At 42.5% G+C, this 18,772-nt stretch overlaps 1 protein-coding gene across 1 annotated transcript in view; it reads right to left on the bottom strand.

Annotated features, from left to right (window-relative positions):
* Positions 1-18,772, bottom strand: part of ches1 (checkpoint suppressor 1) — a 54,474-nt gene that overhangs the window by 10,823 nt on the left and 24,879 nt on the right. The window contains exons 3-4 of the mRNA XM_029496993.1: positions 8,178-8,329; positions 1,452-1,510 (exon numbers count right to left, since the gene is read on the bottom strand). Of these exons, the coding sequence (XP_029352853.1) occupies positions 1,452-1,510; positions 8,178-8,329 (211 nt within the window). The remainder of the gene's footprint in view (positions 1-1,451; positions 1,511-8,177; positions 8,330-18,772) is intronic.

An 18,772-nucleotide genomic window follows, 5' to 3' on the forward strand; every position in this document is an offset into this window, starting at 1 on the left:
GCTGTAACAAAAAAACATCCTCCAAAACAAATATACTGCTTAAACATTTAAGAGCTGGCCAATATTTCTATTGGCCTGGATACAGACCTTGCTTGCAGCTGACAGGTTAATAAAGCTTTAGAGCCGGCTCCGAATGAAACCAACTGAAATTAGGCTCCTTCTTAAATAATAGCAGGTAATCAGAGAACTTCACAAAAAAAGGAACACCTCGGCTGAAGCTGTCCTCTCGAAGTTAGAGTCATAGAATGATGAACTTTGGGGATTTTGGTGGTGGGGTGGGGGGCTTGGGTCAAGGACGTGGCTGCCAGGCATTGTCCTTGTGTTCGTCCTGAGCTGGTGCTGGGCCACAGGGAGAGGCAGAATCCCTCCACATCAGCTCAGAACGGCGCAGCTCTGAAAGCTCCGGGAATGGGAGATGGAAGTAATAACAAAGGGCACTAACAGCCCTAAACTCACTCTCTCTAGAACCCCCCCCACAGTCCATGACTCTTTTTCCTTGTCTTTGCCTCTGGCTGTCTGCCACAACTTTCTTCTCCCTGCTGCCTCCAAATATCTCGCCTGGCTATTCGGCACCCTCTCAAAAATACATTACACATTTAAAAAGTTTCTCTTTTCCTGTCTCGCCCTGTCACATGTGCACCAGCTGTCTCCCCCACTGTCTATCAATCTATCTTTCTGTCTATCTATGTGTCCGGCTACTCAGACACATCACTCTCAGACTGTGTGTGTCTAGGGGGAGACCAGGTTTTCAGCCGCCCTCCTCAACCTCGGCTCCTTGACCATTACTACTCCATTATCAGCAGCAATGGAGGGCGCGCCGCAGACGCCTAATGTATCCATTTCCCCCTCCATTTAGGACTCGGCAGCCCAGCGAGCTCCCGGAGTGCTCCCTGATTGGGATTGAATGTCCATTTAAACTGCTGTCCAGCCACCAGGGAGGAGGTCGGGGAGGGGGGGGGGAATAATGGGAAATACGGGGAAAAGGTGCATGAGTAAAAGAGTGAGACTTTATGCTGTGTTGAAAGAGGAAGGGAAGTGAGGTTGGGGGGGGCTGCTCCCCTGCTCCTGATTTAAAGATGGGATTTTCTCTCCCCCTTTCTTTCTCTCTTTACCTCTCTCACTTACTTTGTCTCCATCACTCCTGTTTTTTCAACCTTCAAATAAGCCTCCATAGAACAAAAAAAAAAAAACCTTCCTCCTTTGGCGTCGAGCCAGGTGTCAGAACTGAGCGCGCAGTATTCTCAAGGTGCACTTGTAAAAAGAGGGATTTGGTATTGAGATGATTGGAGTAGGCACATCCATAGACAGTAGACGGTTGAAGCAGGGAGAGGGTGGTTTGGGGTTCTGGGATTGCAAGGAAGAGGGTGAGAAAGAAAGAGAAAGAGAGAGAAAGAGAAAGAAAGAGGAGATCACAGACATACAGTACAAGACTTGCAGAGGTTAAACGGTACCTTGCAGGAGAACTCCTCCATTCTTTCTGAAGAGGGGACTCCCCGACCACAATGGAGGACTACAGGGGAAAGAGGAAGGAGGGATGGAGGGGTGAGAGAGAGAAAGAGAAAAACTGGTCAATCATTTGATCATGTTGCAGCAGCCAACCAGCCCAGCAGGCTTCATCACGAGGCAGATAGCAAAGCAGGAATTTGAGCCCATAAGCCAGTGGTTCTGATTATAGTGATTAGATTCCCGGGTGTCCCACTGTTGCCATTATTCCCTGTGATTACCTCAGAGAATTACAGCCTCGCTGCTGTAGTCCATGGGGGTAATTTCTCATGACAACCCCCCACTGCACACTACTGGTCCATTCACACACATTTTGAATTAAAAAAAAAAAAAAAAAAAAAAAAAGTCAATCAGCGCACACACATTTGACACGTGCTCATATCACACAGGCATGTTTAAGACAGTCTGACACATTAAAACACACACTTGCACTCATGCTGCAAAGGCACACACACACACACACATACAGAAGAAGAACACACAACGCCGGGGATTCAGTTTACGTGATCATTGCACCACTAATGAGGGAGGTAATGACGGCATTTCTCACATAGACAGAGACATCTTCACTCACTTACACTTACACACACACACACACACACACACACACACAAGGAGAACAGATACAGTTCTGCTGGTGAATCCATAATTTTGAGACAGAAGGATGAATACGGAGGGATGAGAATGCAGAGAGAGAGAGAAAGGATGTAGGAGCTCTCCCAGGTTGAGTGGTCTTTATTTCCCCATTAGGCAACACATCTGACTGCTCCTTTCTATTTCTCTCTGTGGTTAGACAGGCTGCTCTCAAACACAGTCAATGTGTGGCTGACAACATACATCTAGATCATATGGACACACACACACAAACACAAATGTGTGCTCACACAAACAGGAGAGAAAACACCTGGGGACGCTGTGAACTCTGAAAAAGGAACCCACTCGTTTCCACTCATCCGGAGAGTTTCCTTTGTAATATGAGTCCTGTTTTATGTTCTGCTAAGCTGCTGAATGAGAGGATTTGGACGTCTGCACGTGTGATGCGGCTCTCACCTCACCAGATGCAGGGAAAAGATGGACTCGCGCATGCAGACGCACATACACTGCACATTTACACACACATACACACACACACACACACAGACACAGAGTAACACGAAATAGCAAAAGCAGAACGCAAATTTCAGCCCTGAGCCACCTGCTGTTGCCATGGAGAGTTGCCACATTGCGTTGCCACGGCGATAACATATTTTTCCTGCGCTAACAGCCTGTCTGTTTTCCCTACCACTCCACCCCCCGCCCATCTCATTCTCCCCCCTCTTGCTCAACCCCACTCCCTCTCCCTTCTCTCACTCTTTCTTTCTGTCTCTCTTCCCATCCCTGCGCTGTCTCTCTCTCAACAAATGGCTTCACAGTGCGACAGCACCTGCCTTATACTACATGTGTTGCCATGGCGGCGTTCCCGTTGCCAAGGCAACCCTGTACATTTAATGTAGTAGGCGAGGGACTAAACTCGTGGCAGACACCCCCACCCCACCTCCCCACAACATCTCCCCTCATCTTTTCTGTTTAATGGAGGGAGGTTGGCAGGAAAGAAAGAAAGAGAGGAATGGAGTGAGAGAAAGAGAAATAGGGAGTGAGTGCTTCCCCAACCCCATTGAGACAACCTTCTCTCCTTCCATCCATTTTTCCCTCCCCTCCTCCTCCCCTCCAGATGCTGATGGGGTGTGAAGGAATGCACCATGGAGCTGACCTCCTACCCAGCATGATCTCTCTCTCTCCCTTCAACACATGCACACACACACTTTCATATGTCAGACGCATCCCATTTTCAAAATACATGCCAGGCATAGCACACATATATCCCCACACATTGAGTTGGACTGAGCCACGTAACTGCACCGGCTCGTGCGCACATGCAGATATAAGACGCACACACAGACACACACAGTGGAGCAAACTGCAGGTGGGGGTCGACTGGTGCGGCGTGAGTTATTATGGTCCATGAAAAACCAAGAGGTGTAAAGCTACAAAGAGTAGAGGACAAAGAAGCGACATTGCTCTCCCTCTATCCCCCTCCTCCCATCTCAACCTCTTTCTCCCCTCTGTTCTCCATCTCTTCATTCTTCCACTTCCTCCCTCACTAGCTTCTCATTCTCTGCGTTCATCGTCCACTTGTGTAGAACTGCTTGAGACAGTCCTTGACCTTAACATAATAGACACACTGTGCAACCATTCACAGTCATTACACTTCATAACATAATATTCTTGAGAGCAAGTGCTCTTGAAAGAAATATTGTGTTATATTGATTTGGATCTACTGAGTCCAGGATACATATAAAAGAAACTGTTAATATCTCATTCTATAATTTTAGCAAAGACTGTAAATTTGTCTTAGGTCGCTTGTTTTAATACTGACCTTTCTCTGGTAAAATTTATTCCCTATCCTGTAATATACACTTTAAATGTCCCATATTCGATAAAGCAAGATTTCTACATCTTCTTTGAGCATAAATCAAGCTTTTTTATAATATGTGAAGTATAAAATCTGTAAGTCTTTTGGGGTGGAATTTGGCTTCACTGGATTGATGTATTTTAATGAACAGATAAAAAAACAAACAAACAACAACAAAAACCCTACAAAATGTATCATGTAGTCTTCATTTGCTGGAATTCTTTAATCATCCAAAAAAATTTGAATAACATTTGCAAAATAATAGATCAATTTCCATCACAAATACAACCTGCAATGAAAACTTTAAAGTTTCCAAAAATCGAAAAAGAGCTAACAAATGCAGGAATTTTTCTTTTTCTTTTCTAATGACTTTGACAAAAGTGACCCGTTGTGTCATCCACAAGTGCTTTTTGAGCCATCATGATTTGAGCCCTCACAGCAGGATGCTTGTTTATTTTCTAATATAATAAAAAGTAAAGTATAAAACTGCAGTTGCACGTTCTGACCTTGAGTCTACAGTGGCCCTATTGAGCCAGCTTTTAAAGGGTAATATTAATTACAGTGTGAAGCCAATTTTCTTCTCAAACTCACCGCTGAGTAGCTTCAGAGTTGGAGAATTCATTCCTTCCACACTGTGGGAAACTATCATACATCTAATATGTATCTGCTTGTTCCACCAAAAATCAATTTTTTATTGCAGCAGGATTGAGTCAAATGGAAAGAGAAGTGATATCTTGCAGATTATCGTATACAAGCTTTGCTTATTTGAACTGACACGTTTGACATATTTGGAAACTTTGGGAGCAGCTCCACTTTTATACTGGAGCTGCAGCACAATGTCACTAAAGAGGTTAAAGGACCACACAAGTGGTTTTCATGTTGTAGCCCATTAGCTGTAAATTGTGCCTACTGTACATGTTACGCGTGTACTTTACATTGCTGCTGGCCAGTTTGTAAAACACAACATAAATTCTTTGATTGATTTTCTACCTTCCTTGCATCTGTTGGTTTCCATTGATTATAAAGGGATAAAAAAAAAGGAAAACATGGACTTGAAAGATGCTCAATGTTTAAGCATTGCTAACATTTGGAAGCCTTTATTTAACCCTCACCCTAACCCTTTATCTGTCTCATGGTAGCAGTAGTAAAGCAGTGACATTTTATGAACACTGTCTTTGAATGATTCAGAGATGCTCTGATATGTGAGAATCAGTAGGAGGTGCTTTCACCTGGACAAAAAGACATGGAGGCTATGAAAAGTTGATACGAACACTGATAATAAGAGATAGTTGGTGCATTTCAGTTTGTTGTTCACCTGCTCATTCCCAAGCTTTTGACACTGAAGGACACTTAAATCTACCCAATCCTTGCTCATGACTGAAAACACTGTCATGCGTTATTGACGAGAAAGGATATGAAAACTGACGCTTCACCAATTAGTTAATAGACATTTGAAGATGTCACCTTGGAGTATTGGAAAACCCCTGACTGTTCTATCCCTTTTTATAGACAAAAAGGAATCAAGAAAGGAACAATTGGATTAGGTGCCGATAAAAACAGTTGCATTTATAATAGAGACTGATAGCTGTTGGCATGCTCCTTGTGGAGACCTGTCAATTACATAACACGTTCTTTAATCCATTTCCCTAACCTCAACCAACACAACAAAATGCTCAACCCAACCCTTACTCTAACCCCAATTTAAAGTTAAATCTAAGCCTGATCCTAAATCAACTCTTTCTAGTTGTGGGGTCCAGCATTTTGGTCCACTCAGAACAACATGGACCCTACAAACATAGTAACATAATACATAATACACACACTTATGCACACACTCACACTGCATATTCCTCAGGTGCTGAACCCCGAGGGACCCCAGCTCTGCTCAAACCAAGAAATGGACTCTCATTTCCCACTGTGTGTCACAATGCAAATGAACAACCTCCCTCCTATCCTAACCCCCCCCCCCATCTCACTACCTCACTACACCCTGTCTCCTTTCTCCCCTATATCCCCCAATTTGTTCCACTTCCCCATACCTCATTGTTCAAAATGACACTTTTACATTTTATGGTGAACCAATTATTCTGACTTACACAGTCCGCTGGCTCTGCAAGCCAACCTGCCTAGATCAACTGGGGAGCGGGGTGGAGTGGTTGGTGGTGGTGGTGGCGGGGTGTTCATTGAGGGAGCAAGAGAAAGAGGGAGAGAGGGGGAGAAAACATAGACAGAAAGAGAGAGAGGAGCAAAGAGAGGAAAAAGGACGACTAATGGGAGCTCTCACTGACATATCCAGAGGGATGGACAGAAGAGGAAGACACCAAGAAGTTGACGATAAGGGGTGGAGGAAACAGTGCAGGTGGATGCTGCTGTGATGTGGAGCAGAGGAGTGTGTGCGCATGGGGGGTGGTGGGTGTGTGGGGCCTAAGAATGAAGTGAATGTAGACAAAAGAGGAATTAATTTAATGACAAAGTGGTAAAGAGAGAGTGAGAAGAGTGGAGAGAGAGGGAGTGGAAATGAATCACAGCATCGATAAATAAAGAAGACAAAGCACTCAGATCCCCCGTAATGTATGCCCGAGGAGGAGCAGGGAGTGTGCATGAGATATTAAAAGAGGAAACAAGTGGCGTGAGGGGAGCAGAGCAGAGGAGTGTGAGGAGCGGCGAAACAGGGGGATGGACAGGATTGACTGGGGAGAAGGTGAAGGAATGAACAAGTGAACATGAGGAAGGAAGAAAAGGCAACCGAAGCGTTTACCTGTGATGTGCCTGGGGGGAGAAAGATAGGAGGAGGGATGGGAGCGTTGTTGCATGGAATAGAAAAGAAAAGGGAAAAGAAAGGATGGGGCGGGTCAGCTATATAATGCCGGGGGCAGGTGGGTGGAGAGCGTAAGAAAGGTGGAGGAGGGTGCGTGTTTCACACTCTATCTGCCTCTGGCTGACAACTAACACATGTTTTTATTTGTGATCAATTGCTCAAAAACTGTATAATATCTTAAGATGGAATAGTGACAAAGATTTCCCTATTTTATCATATCTTGAATAGGAAAGACCAGATTTTAAAATATGATTATTTAAGATTCACTAATACATCAATACAAATTTGTTTCCTATAATTAATCCTGAAAATTTGAGTTTCTATTTCTACAACTTGTGAACATGAGCCCTGAATTCACTTCCCTGGTACAAATATTGTTCCGAAATTGCACAGTTAAGTACATAAAAGGCAAAGAGTCTTCATTTTGAGACTCTGCATCTAAATTGTTGTTTTATTTTTCTAAAAGAGAATAGTTGAAAATTCTCACATTTAAAAAGCTGGAGCTGGAGACTTTTTCTGCATGATAATTGACTTCATGATAAATTATCCAAATAGTTGCCTATTCATTTTAACCAAGTAATCGATTAAACAAATAAATGGGCCTTTCCTTTCTTCCGTGCAGTGTTCAGAGTGGGACTCAGACACACTTGTTGGAAATCCCACATCAATCTTTCCACCTGTTCATCAGTCGGTGAGTGTTTGAGAGGTTTGTTCATTAGCATAATTGTCTAAGCTGCCATAAGAAAAATACAGAGCAAAGCGACATGTCAGATGGACACGTGAACAGTGCATCTGCAGCAGTGACAATCACCAATCATGTTCCACTTTTCATACAGGCGAGTGCAGCGCAAATTAGTTCAAAGATGACTGAGGAGCCAAGGAAAAAAAAAAAAAAGGAAAAAGGATGAGTCAAACAAAAAAGATGACATTGAGACATAATAGAATTGGGAGATAAGTTACAATAGCTAAGTAATAAGAAAAGGATATATAAAACAAGATGTAAAGAGCGGTAGATCTTAAAAGCTATAATAACCATTAACAAATAGAAATGACACATTCAAAACCATAAAACAAATAAAATGAAGGGAGCAAGAGAAATAGAATGACGTGACTAATGACTAAAAACAAATCAGGAGGAGGGCAGTGAGATGGGACAGTACTGGACACTGGCAGTAGTTCACTTTACAGAGAATGATCCTGGCCATAAACACCCTGAGGCAGCTGTCGCAGTGAGAGACAGTTCCCAAAAACCATTCTAAGGTAGAAAGTGGCTGTGCTTAACTATACCAATAAAATCATTCATTTTCAACATGGTGTGGCAAAAAGGGCATTGGTGGAAGCTCTTGAATGCGAGTGAGTTGGAGATATGTCATATAAACTGACCAGAAAATCAAACTTCCTTACCTGTGGTGAAATGTCTGAGGCAGGGTGGGTGGAGAGGTGGAAGGGGTGGCCAGGCCGGGCGAGTAGGGATGGTACGGTGTCTTTTTCAGCGCTTGGATCAGGTTGTGCCTATACTCAGGATCTATGGACCACAGGGAGCCTTTGCCTATGCTCTGAAAGACAGAAAGAAGGACAGCGGAGGAGAGGGGACAGCGAGAGAGAAGAGAGAGGCGTTATTGGAAATGCTATTGGGCCCCTCAGCCCACATCACAAACACATCACAGCACACTGACTTCAGCCAACAAGACCAAAACCCAAACACAAGCTCAAAGTCCAGACCTTGTGCTGGATTTTTATTTACCAAACCACCTGTACACACAGAATTGCTGCATTCCCGCTGAGATAAAGACCTTGAGAAAAACAACAGCATCTACTGACACAAACACTGATAGTTTACTACCGCCCCACCACCTTCAAAAAACAAAGCAAAACAAAACAAAAACACACACACACACACAGACGCTTCAGCCACACAAACATTCGCATATTCCCAAGGAAGATAACACTTGAAGGAATGAGAATTAATGCATCCTTAATGCCACCTCGCTCAATATTTTCCAATCCTCGCCCTCGCCCCGAATAAAAAAAATCATCTTTTTTCTGATTAAGACACAGGGAAACTCTTTAACTTTTCCCACTCCAGAGGCGATGATGATGTGTATATTTAGATCAAAGCAGCTTCCCCCTCACCTAATGAAGCTGTCGGCTTCCAATCTGACTGAAAAACCAGCCTATAGATTATAAAAAGGTGTGTGTTGTATGTGTGTGCGTGTGTGTGTGTGTGTGTGTGTGTGTGTGTGGTAGTGGTGGTGAGGGGGGGGGGGGGGTCTCGAAGGGCTGCCATGAAAATACACTTCCTGTCTATAGCTGTCTCAGCCTTCCCTGAGCTTTCATCTGCCTTGTCATCTGAAAGTGGCAAAATTTGGAGTTTGTGTACAGCAGAGACTGAGAATGGCAGAGGAAGAAGGAGCACGAGGGAGAGGTAAATATAAAATTAAAGCCAACCTGCCTCGTGCTCGGCTCACTTTGTAGTGCTCTGTGATATGTTACAGGTACAGGCTACAGGGCGGGGAGATGTCATGACTGCAGGCTTCTGATTTCTGCAAATACTGCAAGGAATCTATTAAGAGGGAAATGTCAGATGTGCCAGAGATGTGCATGTGAGAGCTTAAGACAAATTCTAAAACCTGAAGAGCATTTTGTGCTGAAGTGGATGAGAAAAACACATTTAAATGTTTTCACTACATCAGTGGCTCTCAGTATTAGGCTTGTGGCCACTTTCACAGTCAGTTCACCCATCCAGTTATAATTTTCATTTGACTTATTCATTCTTTGAGACATCATAAACTTCTGGAATACAATCAAGAACAATGATGGATATTCGTGATATATATTGATGTGGATCTACTGAGTTCCTTGACCCGGATTCATTCATATATCAAGACAGAAGAGTTAAAAAGTTTATTCCTAAAACATGCCTATCCAATGATTGCACGATTGATTATGTGCATTCTGAGGAACCAGACTAGCATGAGCCCCTCCCTCTGGAGAATGACATTTCTAGGCCAGGACATCAACATGACAAGGCTGCATGAATAATGGTATTTTGTTGCGACATAATTTCAGCTTCATCAAAACTGCAGCTCCCGTGATTAGGTGTTGGCTTGACTTGGCCATGCTTTTATTTTGATCACATTTTGTTGGACTGGTCAGCCTTTATGGTCAACTTAATTCGGGGAACACTATTCCACTTTGAACCATTTAAGTCACAAAGAGATCGCAAAATGGGCACACTGCCCATTTAAATGTGAATGTTCCAACCGATCAGTACTTATTAGTCACTCGTAAAAGGAGTACTACATTATAAAAAGCTGTGAGTGGATGGCTGGAGTTATTTTCACCTTGTGTGTCTGTATCATTGTGGCTATATGTGGTCCCAGACACACCTACTGTATAGAGGTGATTTTGGGGGTTGTGGCAGGTGTTTCACTCTCCTCTGTCAGCAGACAGTGTTTGTCAGCAACACTGTCACAATGGCGCCAGCAACAGTCACAAAACTTTACAGGTGTTAAGTCCCACCTCTGAGTGCGTAGTCATGCAAAAATGTAATAATAACTACTGAGCACTCAAAGGTCATGTGGCCATTTTGATCTCATCTAAACTTATTTTCATCTTTCATTTTAATCCAAAACCAGATTTACAGCAGATCAGAACCCCTAAACTACACTGATTTATGCTGCTATAAGGTCTGTTCTGAATACATAGCAAAAGTAATTGCAAAGAATACATTGAACAACCAAAGTTTCAAGTGAAATCACCTAAACTATAATTTTATAAGAGTTAGTCCCAGTTTAAAGAGAGAATATTAAAAATCTTTGGCATCTTATCTGTTGCAGTACATATCCTGCTGCAGGCCACCAAAAACGTGCTTTACCTCCACATTGATGTCTGACACCTGACTTTTGCTGTAGAACTGATTTCTTGGTAAAAATAAATGACAATTCAACTTGAATAATTTCTCATGAAAGTTTGCCATCCAGAACTTGTGTAAGTACTGCTCTCTCAGTATGTGCCCTGATCCCACGATGTCCAGTGAAGGAGTCAAAAACTGAGCTGCCGCTCGCTGCATCATCTGACCTTGTAATAATGTGAGTAGCTAATAGCATATGTGCGTCTTGTGTCCCCCTGTTTGGATCTTTGCATTAGTATGTCATTCATGTTGAATGCAGGCCATATGTGCTGTGTTTTGTTCTGTGTGTGTGTGTGTGTATGGCAGGTTCCCTAGGGAGTGTGATATTACCCAGCGTGGTCTGCTCCTGGGAGTGCTTCTATTACTGCCAGCAACGCCTCTCCTGGAGAGCATGATATTACACACACATACAACTGCTCCCACAGAGGTGACCCCCACTGGGCCGAATTTCCCCTTGCACCTCCAGCCCGCCAGCCGTTTGGATAAGTGTGCGCGTGCATGTGCACATGCGCGCGCACCTACAGTCTGCCCGCTTGCCAGCTGATTAAATCAATGCTCCCTACAGAATCTGTCTGCCGGGGCCCCTGCCTCTGCCAAGCAGACAGCCAATCAAGAGGCTCAATCCGCAGACACCCCTCCTGCCCCCCCCACCCAGGTCGACAGGCCAATCACAGGGCGCAGCTCACAGGAAGGGTCTGTCACCTGGGTTATAGCAGTCGCCTTGGCAACAGGCATCATCTGTGCTCGGAAGCAAGAAGAGGTGAAATGGACTTTTCATTTCCTGATGAAGTTGAGAGAGAAGGCAGCATGTCTCAAAAGCGAGTTATCGCAAAAAGTATTGGAGGTCAGAGATGGGTGTGATACCGCATGATACAAATTTCAAAAATAGATTCATCCACATTGGTGGTTCTTGCAGCAGCGAAGCAGGTGATGGAGGATATTCACCTGAGACTGTTTGGGACCTCCATTTTTCCTCTCCCTACTCCGTGTTCCCATCTGTGCTTACTCTTCTGGGATGAGCACAGTTTTCTGGATGATATGTGTATCTGTGTTGAACCTATATGATATAAAACTGTCACATTGCATCACTGAGTTGCTTGCAGCTAAAGAGACTGATTACACAACAAATAATCCACAACTCGAAACAGTAACCCCTCCTTTCAGAACCATCTCACACAGCGTGTAACTAAAAGTGACTTGGCACTGTGTCACACTTTAAAACTGCAAGTTTAAGCAATATTAAAGGAAATGGATTTAATTATATGTGTCTGTGTCACCGTACAAATTTGTAGTGGTTTTTGATTACTGAGGCAGCCTCCATTTTTTTTTATGATTGGGATAATGAACAATGTGCAGGTATTTGGCGGAGGCATGGTGGAGAAAACATGCATACCTGGGACATGTCATCATTTCAGTAAAGCACGAAAGGCAAAGAAAGATGACACAAAGGAAGAGTAACAGAGAGGTGTAGAGGGGGAGACATGATTGTGTGTTGCCAACATCTGTTTCCTGTGTTATATAAGCCGTGGGGGCTGGTCTCCCTTGGAAATGAGAGATATTAAAAAGTGTTGTTGCCGCTGACCCCGCTAGTAGTACTACATTTCTGCTACTGCACTTCTAACTGCAACATTATCTTTTCATGAACACATGCAGCATCAATATTGAGAGGACAGAAAACGCCATAGCTACTGTTAAAATATGCACAGAAACACAGAAACATGTCAAAGGCGACATGAAGAGTTTGCATTAATTCGAGAAAGCCCTTTTTTCTATTTTTATAATTCTGTATAAATAGCCTCACTCATGAGGCTGGAAACATTCTATTCTTTACTACGTTACTAACAGAGCACATGGAAAGCATAAATGTCTGCCCAACATGTCATATGTGAGTGTGTTTCATGTTGAGCTAGAGGAAAAGTCAAAGGATCCCAAAAGTGAGTAGGATTTATCCTCTGAGACTCATGAGTGACTTTACCACATTTAATGCCAATTCATTTGACAATATGACACATTTCGGTCTGGAAAAATCCCCCTTTGTATTTTTTAAAAGTTGGTACACTATTTTATATATATTGCCCGCGTCCACCTGTGAATCTACAGCTTTAAAGCATTTAATTATCTTTAACAATGGCATATACTGTAGAGACGTACTGTCTATTATGAGGGGAGAAAGCACCCCTTTTTTTTGTACTCAGTAATCGGATGAGATTAAAGAAGACGCATGATGCAGAAAGAGCACAGAGCTGCCTCTCCCTGCACCGACTCATGTGAAGCATCAGTGTAAGGGGCTTTGTTGTCCACTACATTTTCATGTGCAGTGCGACTTAACCTATATTACCAATGTAAAGTAATTATTTGCAATTTAATCTACAAGAGAAGAAAGGCAGAATGAGAGGAAAAAGATAAAGTTCCTTATTGCTTGCCAATTCTGTACTTGTTGAAGGCCATTTGGCAAATGTTTCCTCTACAGGTGTTTTAAATGGATTTTTCTTCCACAAACCTGATTTCCATGTGGATTAAATGCCCGAGTTTCTGCTTCTCATTTTTACATTTCAATAGTTTTTTGTTTCATTGCAATATGCAAACAAGTCACAGATAAGGCTGGGTTTTTTCAAAGCAAACTTGTTAAAACTTGGCAGAATATTTGCCAAACCTTCATACTAATAAATAATAAATAAGTAAATTTTTAAACAAATTCAAAATGTGCATGCATATTCCTCAAATTAACAGTAGCTTCTATCTGCGACTCTATCTTTGGATGCTGATTACAAGAGAGGCACAAACTGGACCTCGTCCAAAGTAAGTAACTCCCAAAGCACCTATGATACGCCGTCACTCTGCATTTAATTTCACTGAGCTCATTGGGGTTTGGGTTCATCTTTGTTTTTTTGCAGTGGCATTATTTCTATATCCTTGAAATTTCTTCAAAGACTACACCAACTACCAGTCTTACAAACGTTTGAAGGATTATACATAGCAACATTATGTCATTACAAGGCCTTTCCTTCTCCTCATGACTTACTGAGACAGAACATGTCACACCAGAGTTTCAGAGGCACTACTTGTCATTTTTCTCTGCTGCCTATGATGGTTTCTTGCCAATAGGAGCTGGCGTAAATTTTCGCTTGACAGGATCTTCATCCATTGTAGCATTTACAGAACAAGAGGTTCTAGTACAGCCTCCTAGCAGCGCTACATCCTCATTACGGAGACTACAGTGAGTCGATGTCCGAAAATGACAAGACGGGTCAGCCCTGCTGATAAGTGATTAGTGTAGGAAAAAAAAGATGTGATAGAGACATGAATGAACATTGGTGTCGTTTCAATGGCTGGTGACAGCTCTTGGTTAGTAGAGGAATTAAGTTTGATGAGAAGAATTAACATTTAACATTTCTTCTGGACATTTCTTCTGGAGGTAAAAAGCTGATAATGCGAATGTGAGCAACTGCAAACTTTAAATGTAGCTACTTTCAACAAGATAAGAAAATTGATTATAAAAAGCAAACAATGTCATCATTTTGGCAGCTTCCCTGACCTCGTGTTAGGGAGCAACTGGTGGTTGATGCATTTTGCAGACATGAAGCAACATGAGCTTTTATTTGGAGTTGTTTTCCCCATCTACTTAGATGTGTTTTGGTTTCCATCAGTTCCTCAGGGTTATATCTGGCCTGTTAGCTTTTCAATTCTCCACTGCTGTATGTTATCCAGCAAGTTGATACTAATAGTTAGAAGGGTAGTATAATGTCGGTTTATCCGAGACTTTTCTGTCGATAAAACTTCCTATCGTGACTGAAAGGATGATAACAATGGTGGAAATCTTTTGAACTGGATGACCAGAGTTTTCAGGAAAGATTGCATGTTTGAAGTCAAAGTCTCTGTTGCCGCTCGATAAATCGAGGAGTCATAGGCAGTTGATAATCCATCCTAAATGTGAAGTCAGAGAGATGTTTCTAAACCCAGAGCGTCTCACGATCCTCAGATACACGCCTTGTCAACTCTGTTCCTAAATAAATATCTTGCAAATACATGTGTGAAAGCTTTATTAACCACCTAAAAGTGATTAACATCAAATTTAACACACATGGAGGATCTCCCCTGGCTTTTGTCTTAATGGGGACAATGCAATGTCCATGGATTAGATAGTGCATGAGTTCCTTCACATATTTACACCTCCTTGAACTTGTTATTGATAAAGGGGCCCTGCTGTAACCTTGGTTGCTATGGTTACTGCTGATGGGAGTAGTACAGCTGTGCAGTCACTATGTTGGAGATAAACAACGCATGATGGTGACCTGGGACTGCCCTTGTCTGTAGACCCTGAATGAAACACTAAATACAAACTGAGGGCGAATGCAAAGGGAGGACGAAATTCATTCACAGTGACAGCTGTCACCTCACCAAAACAGGCAAGTATTGGACCGTAAGACAATTAGCTTCAAGAAGCTGCGACGCATCCCTAAAACAGAGCGGATCGCTAACACCTACATTACAGCAGCTTAAAAAAAACCAAACAAACAAAACAAAACAAACAAAAAAAAAAAACATTAAAGTTGACCTTGTCACTGATTTCTCTGTACATTCATCTGCTCGAGTGAGAAGTGATATAATAGGCATTTAATTTAGCAGGGTTAGGCAGATCTGCAGTTTTACTTTACAGGCAACAGCAAATACTTCACTTGCAATTTTTTTGTATTTCCTAGCTGAAAAACATTTTTCCATTTCTCCTCATTTTAGAACCTTTCTCACATACGTAACTATTAAAAACTAAACAAATCAATATCCAGTGGCACACAATAAGCAGTTAATGGACATAACATCAAGCAAACACAGACGTGCTGCTCACCAAGTGTTGAGTTCCCCTCTGCAAGCTTGTGGATGTTGGGCCAATCAGATGAAAGTGGACTCTTTAGGAAGTCTCTTAAGGAAGCTTGAGCTAATATTGCCTGTTTCAGTCAAAGGCTCAACAGTGGGGCTGCAAAACAGGCAGTTTGTGGTAAGTAAGGACTTTATTAGAGCTATGAATCATGTAAAGCTACTGTAGGGAAGTGCCAGAGTAAAAATGTAGAACTCAAAATGAGCACAGCAGTTTCAATGGGATCTTTCTGTAGAATGGTGTTAGTTGCACCTGCATATTCATACTATGCAACAACGAAACACTATAAACGTCAAAAATGAAAGTCGTTATCTGGTTTTTTTGCAGACTGCAGCTGCAATTTTTAACTGCAATAACTTTCTAATGAATGAAAGTCAACCAACCAACATCTGCAGACAACCTTAGTTCACACCTGATACTACAGCTCAAAATAGTCCAAATCTACGAGGTAAAATACACGTCTCCCCTATGAACAGGTACAAGGTTAGGCTAGAGGTGACACACTTAAGTGCAACGCGGAGAGACTTCACAGGGAGTCTTGGTTAACAAAACTGCCTGTTCTCTGCTGTGATTTCATAAGAGGCTTTGAGAGATATATCGCTCAGAGTTTGTGTGTTCATGTGTGTTGTGCTGCTACTGATCTTGTGTGCTGATCCAGAAGTCTGAGGGCAACAACACTTGTCATTAACGCATGTCATTCAGCACAGTCAAGAATCCTGTTTGTAAACAAAGCCATGGCAACCGTGGGACTCACACACTCTCTCTCACGCTCTCTCTCACAAGTTTGCGCTCCCACACGCAGGACTGACACACATATAGAAACACACACACACACACACACACACACACACACACACACACACACACACACACACATACACACACAGAGAGCAGCAAGCTTATTCTAAACTAATCTCCCATCTTGTCATCTGCCTGGATATGACCCAGAAATACAGTCACTGGAACAAATAGGCCACTGTCATATTAATCTCCACCTCTGTAAATTGATGGAAATATGATTTGGTGTGTTCACAGTAAGCCGTGTACCTCTGCTTCCCCTTATTTCTCTCTCTGTGTGTCCCGATGAAACGATAACTTGACCTCCCCTTAACCAAATCCGCCGTCTCATCTTTTCCCCAGCAAACAATGAGTGAAATATAATGCGACGTAAAGAAAAATATCTCCTACTCCGTAATTGCACGCTCAATTCAAAATGACACAAACAGGTGAGGAAAAGCAAAGCAGTGGAACGAGGAGTATTCACATTGAAATATTCTCAGTAAAAAAGCGCTGAATGGCAGTGTCTGACTAAAATTACAGAGATTCTGTAATTGCAGCTTCAGATAAAGCGCTGCACTTGGCAGGTAGAGTAGGAGTCTGCAGAGATGTGCCCTCATTTCTACACCGACAAGGCACTCGTGTATGTGTGTCTGTGTGTGTGTAAGTCCTTTAAAGCAGTCATGCGTGCTTGGGAGTGTGTGTATACGTGTGCCCTTGTTTGTTTGTGTGTCAGACATGCCCTGCGTGTGTTTGAAAGTGTGCGCGTGCGTGTGTGCAAGCGAGAGAGGGGAATAGGTTTGAAGGGTTAATTAGCGAGCTGTCTTAAATGGTGTGCAGTGACAGGAAGACAAGACAGACTGTCCTTGCCAAAATCACCTTTACACATGCTGCTCCATGTGTGCAGAACACACACATGCACACAAACAGCAGCACACACACACAGACCAGCACATATGCGCATAAAACACAATATAAGGACATGGACTCATTCTCCCCCGCTCAGCACCTCAGAGCACATCTGAAGCTCACACACACACAAGCACACACTCAAACACACACACCTAAGTCTGTAAGGCCAAATCAGTTTTCCCGTTGCTACAGCAACAGCATACTTTTATGTCAACTGCAACCTTGTTACTATGGAGATATGTATACAAGAGAAACTCTGTGCCGCTGTAGTCATGGGCCAGATGACAGCATAGCGTGAGTGTGTGCACAGACACACACACATACTGTGATTGTGCAAATACACACACACACACGCAACCATGTCTTGTTCATCCTTCATCCATTTTGTTCTTATACACACACACACACACCGCTCACTCAAAAGGAAGAGTTCAAGTTCACACGCTGGTCAAGGCGAGCATAAAGAGCTGCCATATCCTCTAGCACAATCTCAATCAGGCAAACACGCAAAGCTAGCATTGCTCCTCACTGTTTGTCCCCCACCCCCAACACCCTCAGGCAAGATGAAATCTTAAGTCTGCTGGCATCTGTGTTATTAAATCCTCCAGTATTAATTTAGCACTAATTGAGTGAGGGATTCATTCCCCGTTTACCCCGAGTCTTTAATGGAGTAAAATCTGGATGTGAAAGCCGGTATAGAAGACTGTATCAGGACTTAAATCAAAAGCGAAATGCTCTTCCCACTGGGGAAGCACAGAACGTCAGCGTGAAAGAGAACTATGAAAGAAGAGATCATCAACTATTGATAAGGCCGAATCTGGTACAGCTGTAGACAAAATACAGAATATATTTGACTTCAAGTTGGATATGCCTGCAAACTCCTGATAACTGTTTGGCTGTGAAATAAGCTATAACCACACATGATAGAGTGAATAATGGACCGGTATTTACCACTGGATGCAGAATTAATTTACCTATGGGAATTTGAAAAAAGATTAATGAAGACTGATTTAAAAAATAATCTCTGCATTAGTTTAAATTATTGGAATCGTTTAGAATTTAATTTAAAAAGGAATTGCCGGTTATCTAATGTTATTTCGCATACTGCTTCGTAATCTCCACTAAATTAAAGTTGGCTAATGTTGATTCGTTTCACATACTGATAGAACGAGTTGCTCGGGTTCCTTGACATGTTGTGAGATGTGTTAAAAAGTATAACTCAGAGATTTTAATCATAGTTTCCTCATAGTCTCAGATTGCTAACCTGTGAGTATGGATTGCAAAACTGACAGGCCAGATCATGAATTCAAGTGCACAGTTTAAGATCTGCGGATTTGTAAACCACATACATATGGCTTTTTTCTCAGCTGACCTAGGGGGACTCAGTATGAGAGTGGTATGCACACTTAGCTAAAGACGGATATTTTTCTCACAACTCTAGTCTTTTGGTTTTGATGGCAAAAGAGACAGAGAGACAGAAAGAGTATCTTCTCACTGTCACACAGTCCATCTTTCAGCATGTGG

The sequence above is a fragment of the Echeneis naucrates genome, chromosome 24, assembly GCF_900963305.1.
Source record: "Echeneis naucrates chromosome 24, fEcheNa1.1, whole genome shotgun sequence".
NCBI lineage: Eukaryota > Metazoa > Chordata > Actinopteri > Carangiformes > Echeneidae > Echeneis > Echeneis naucrates.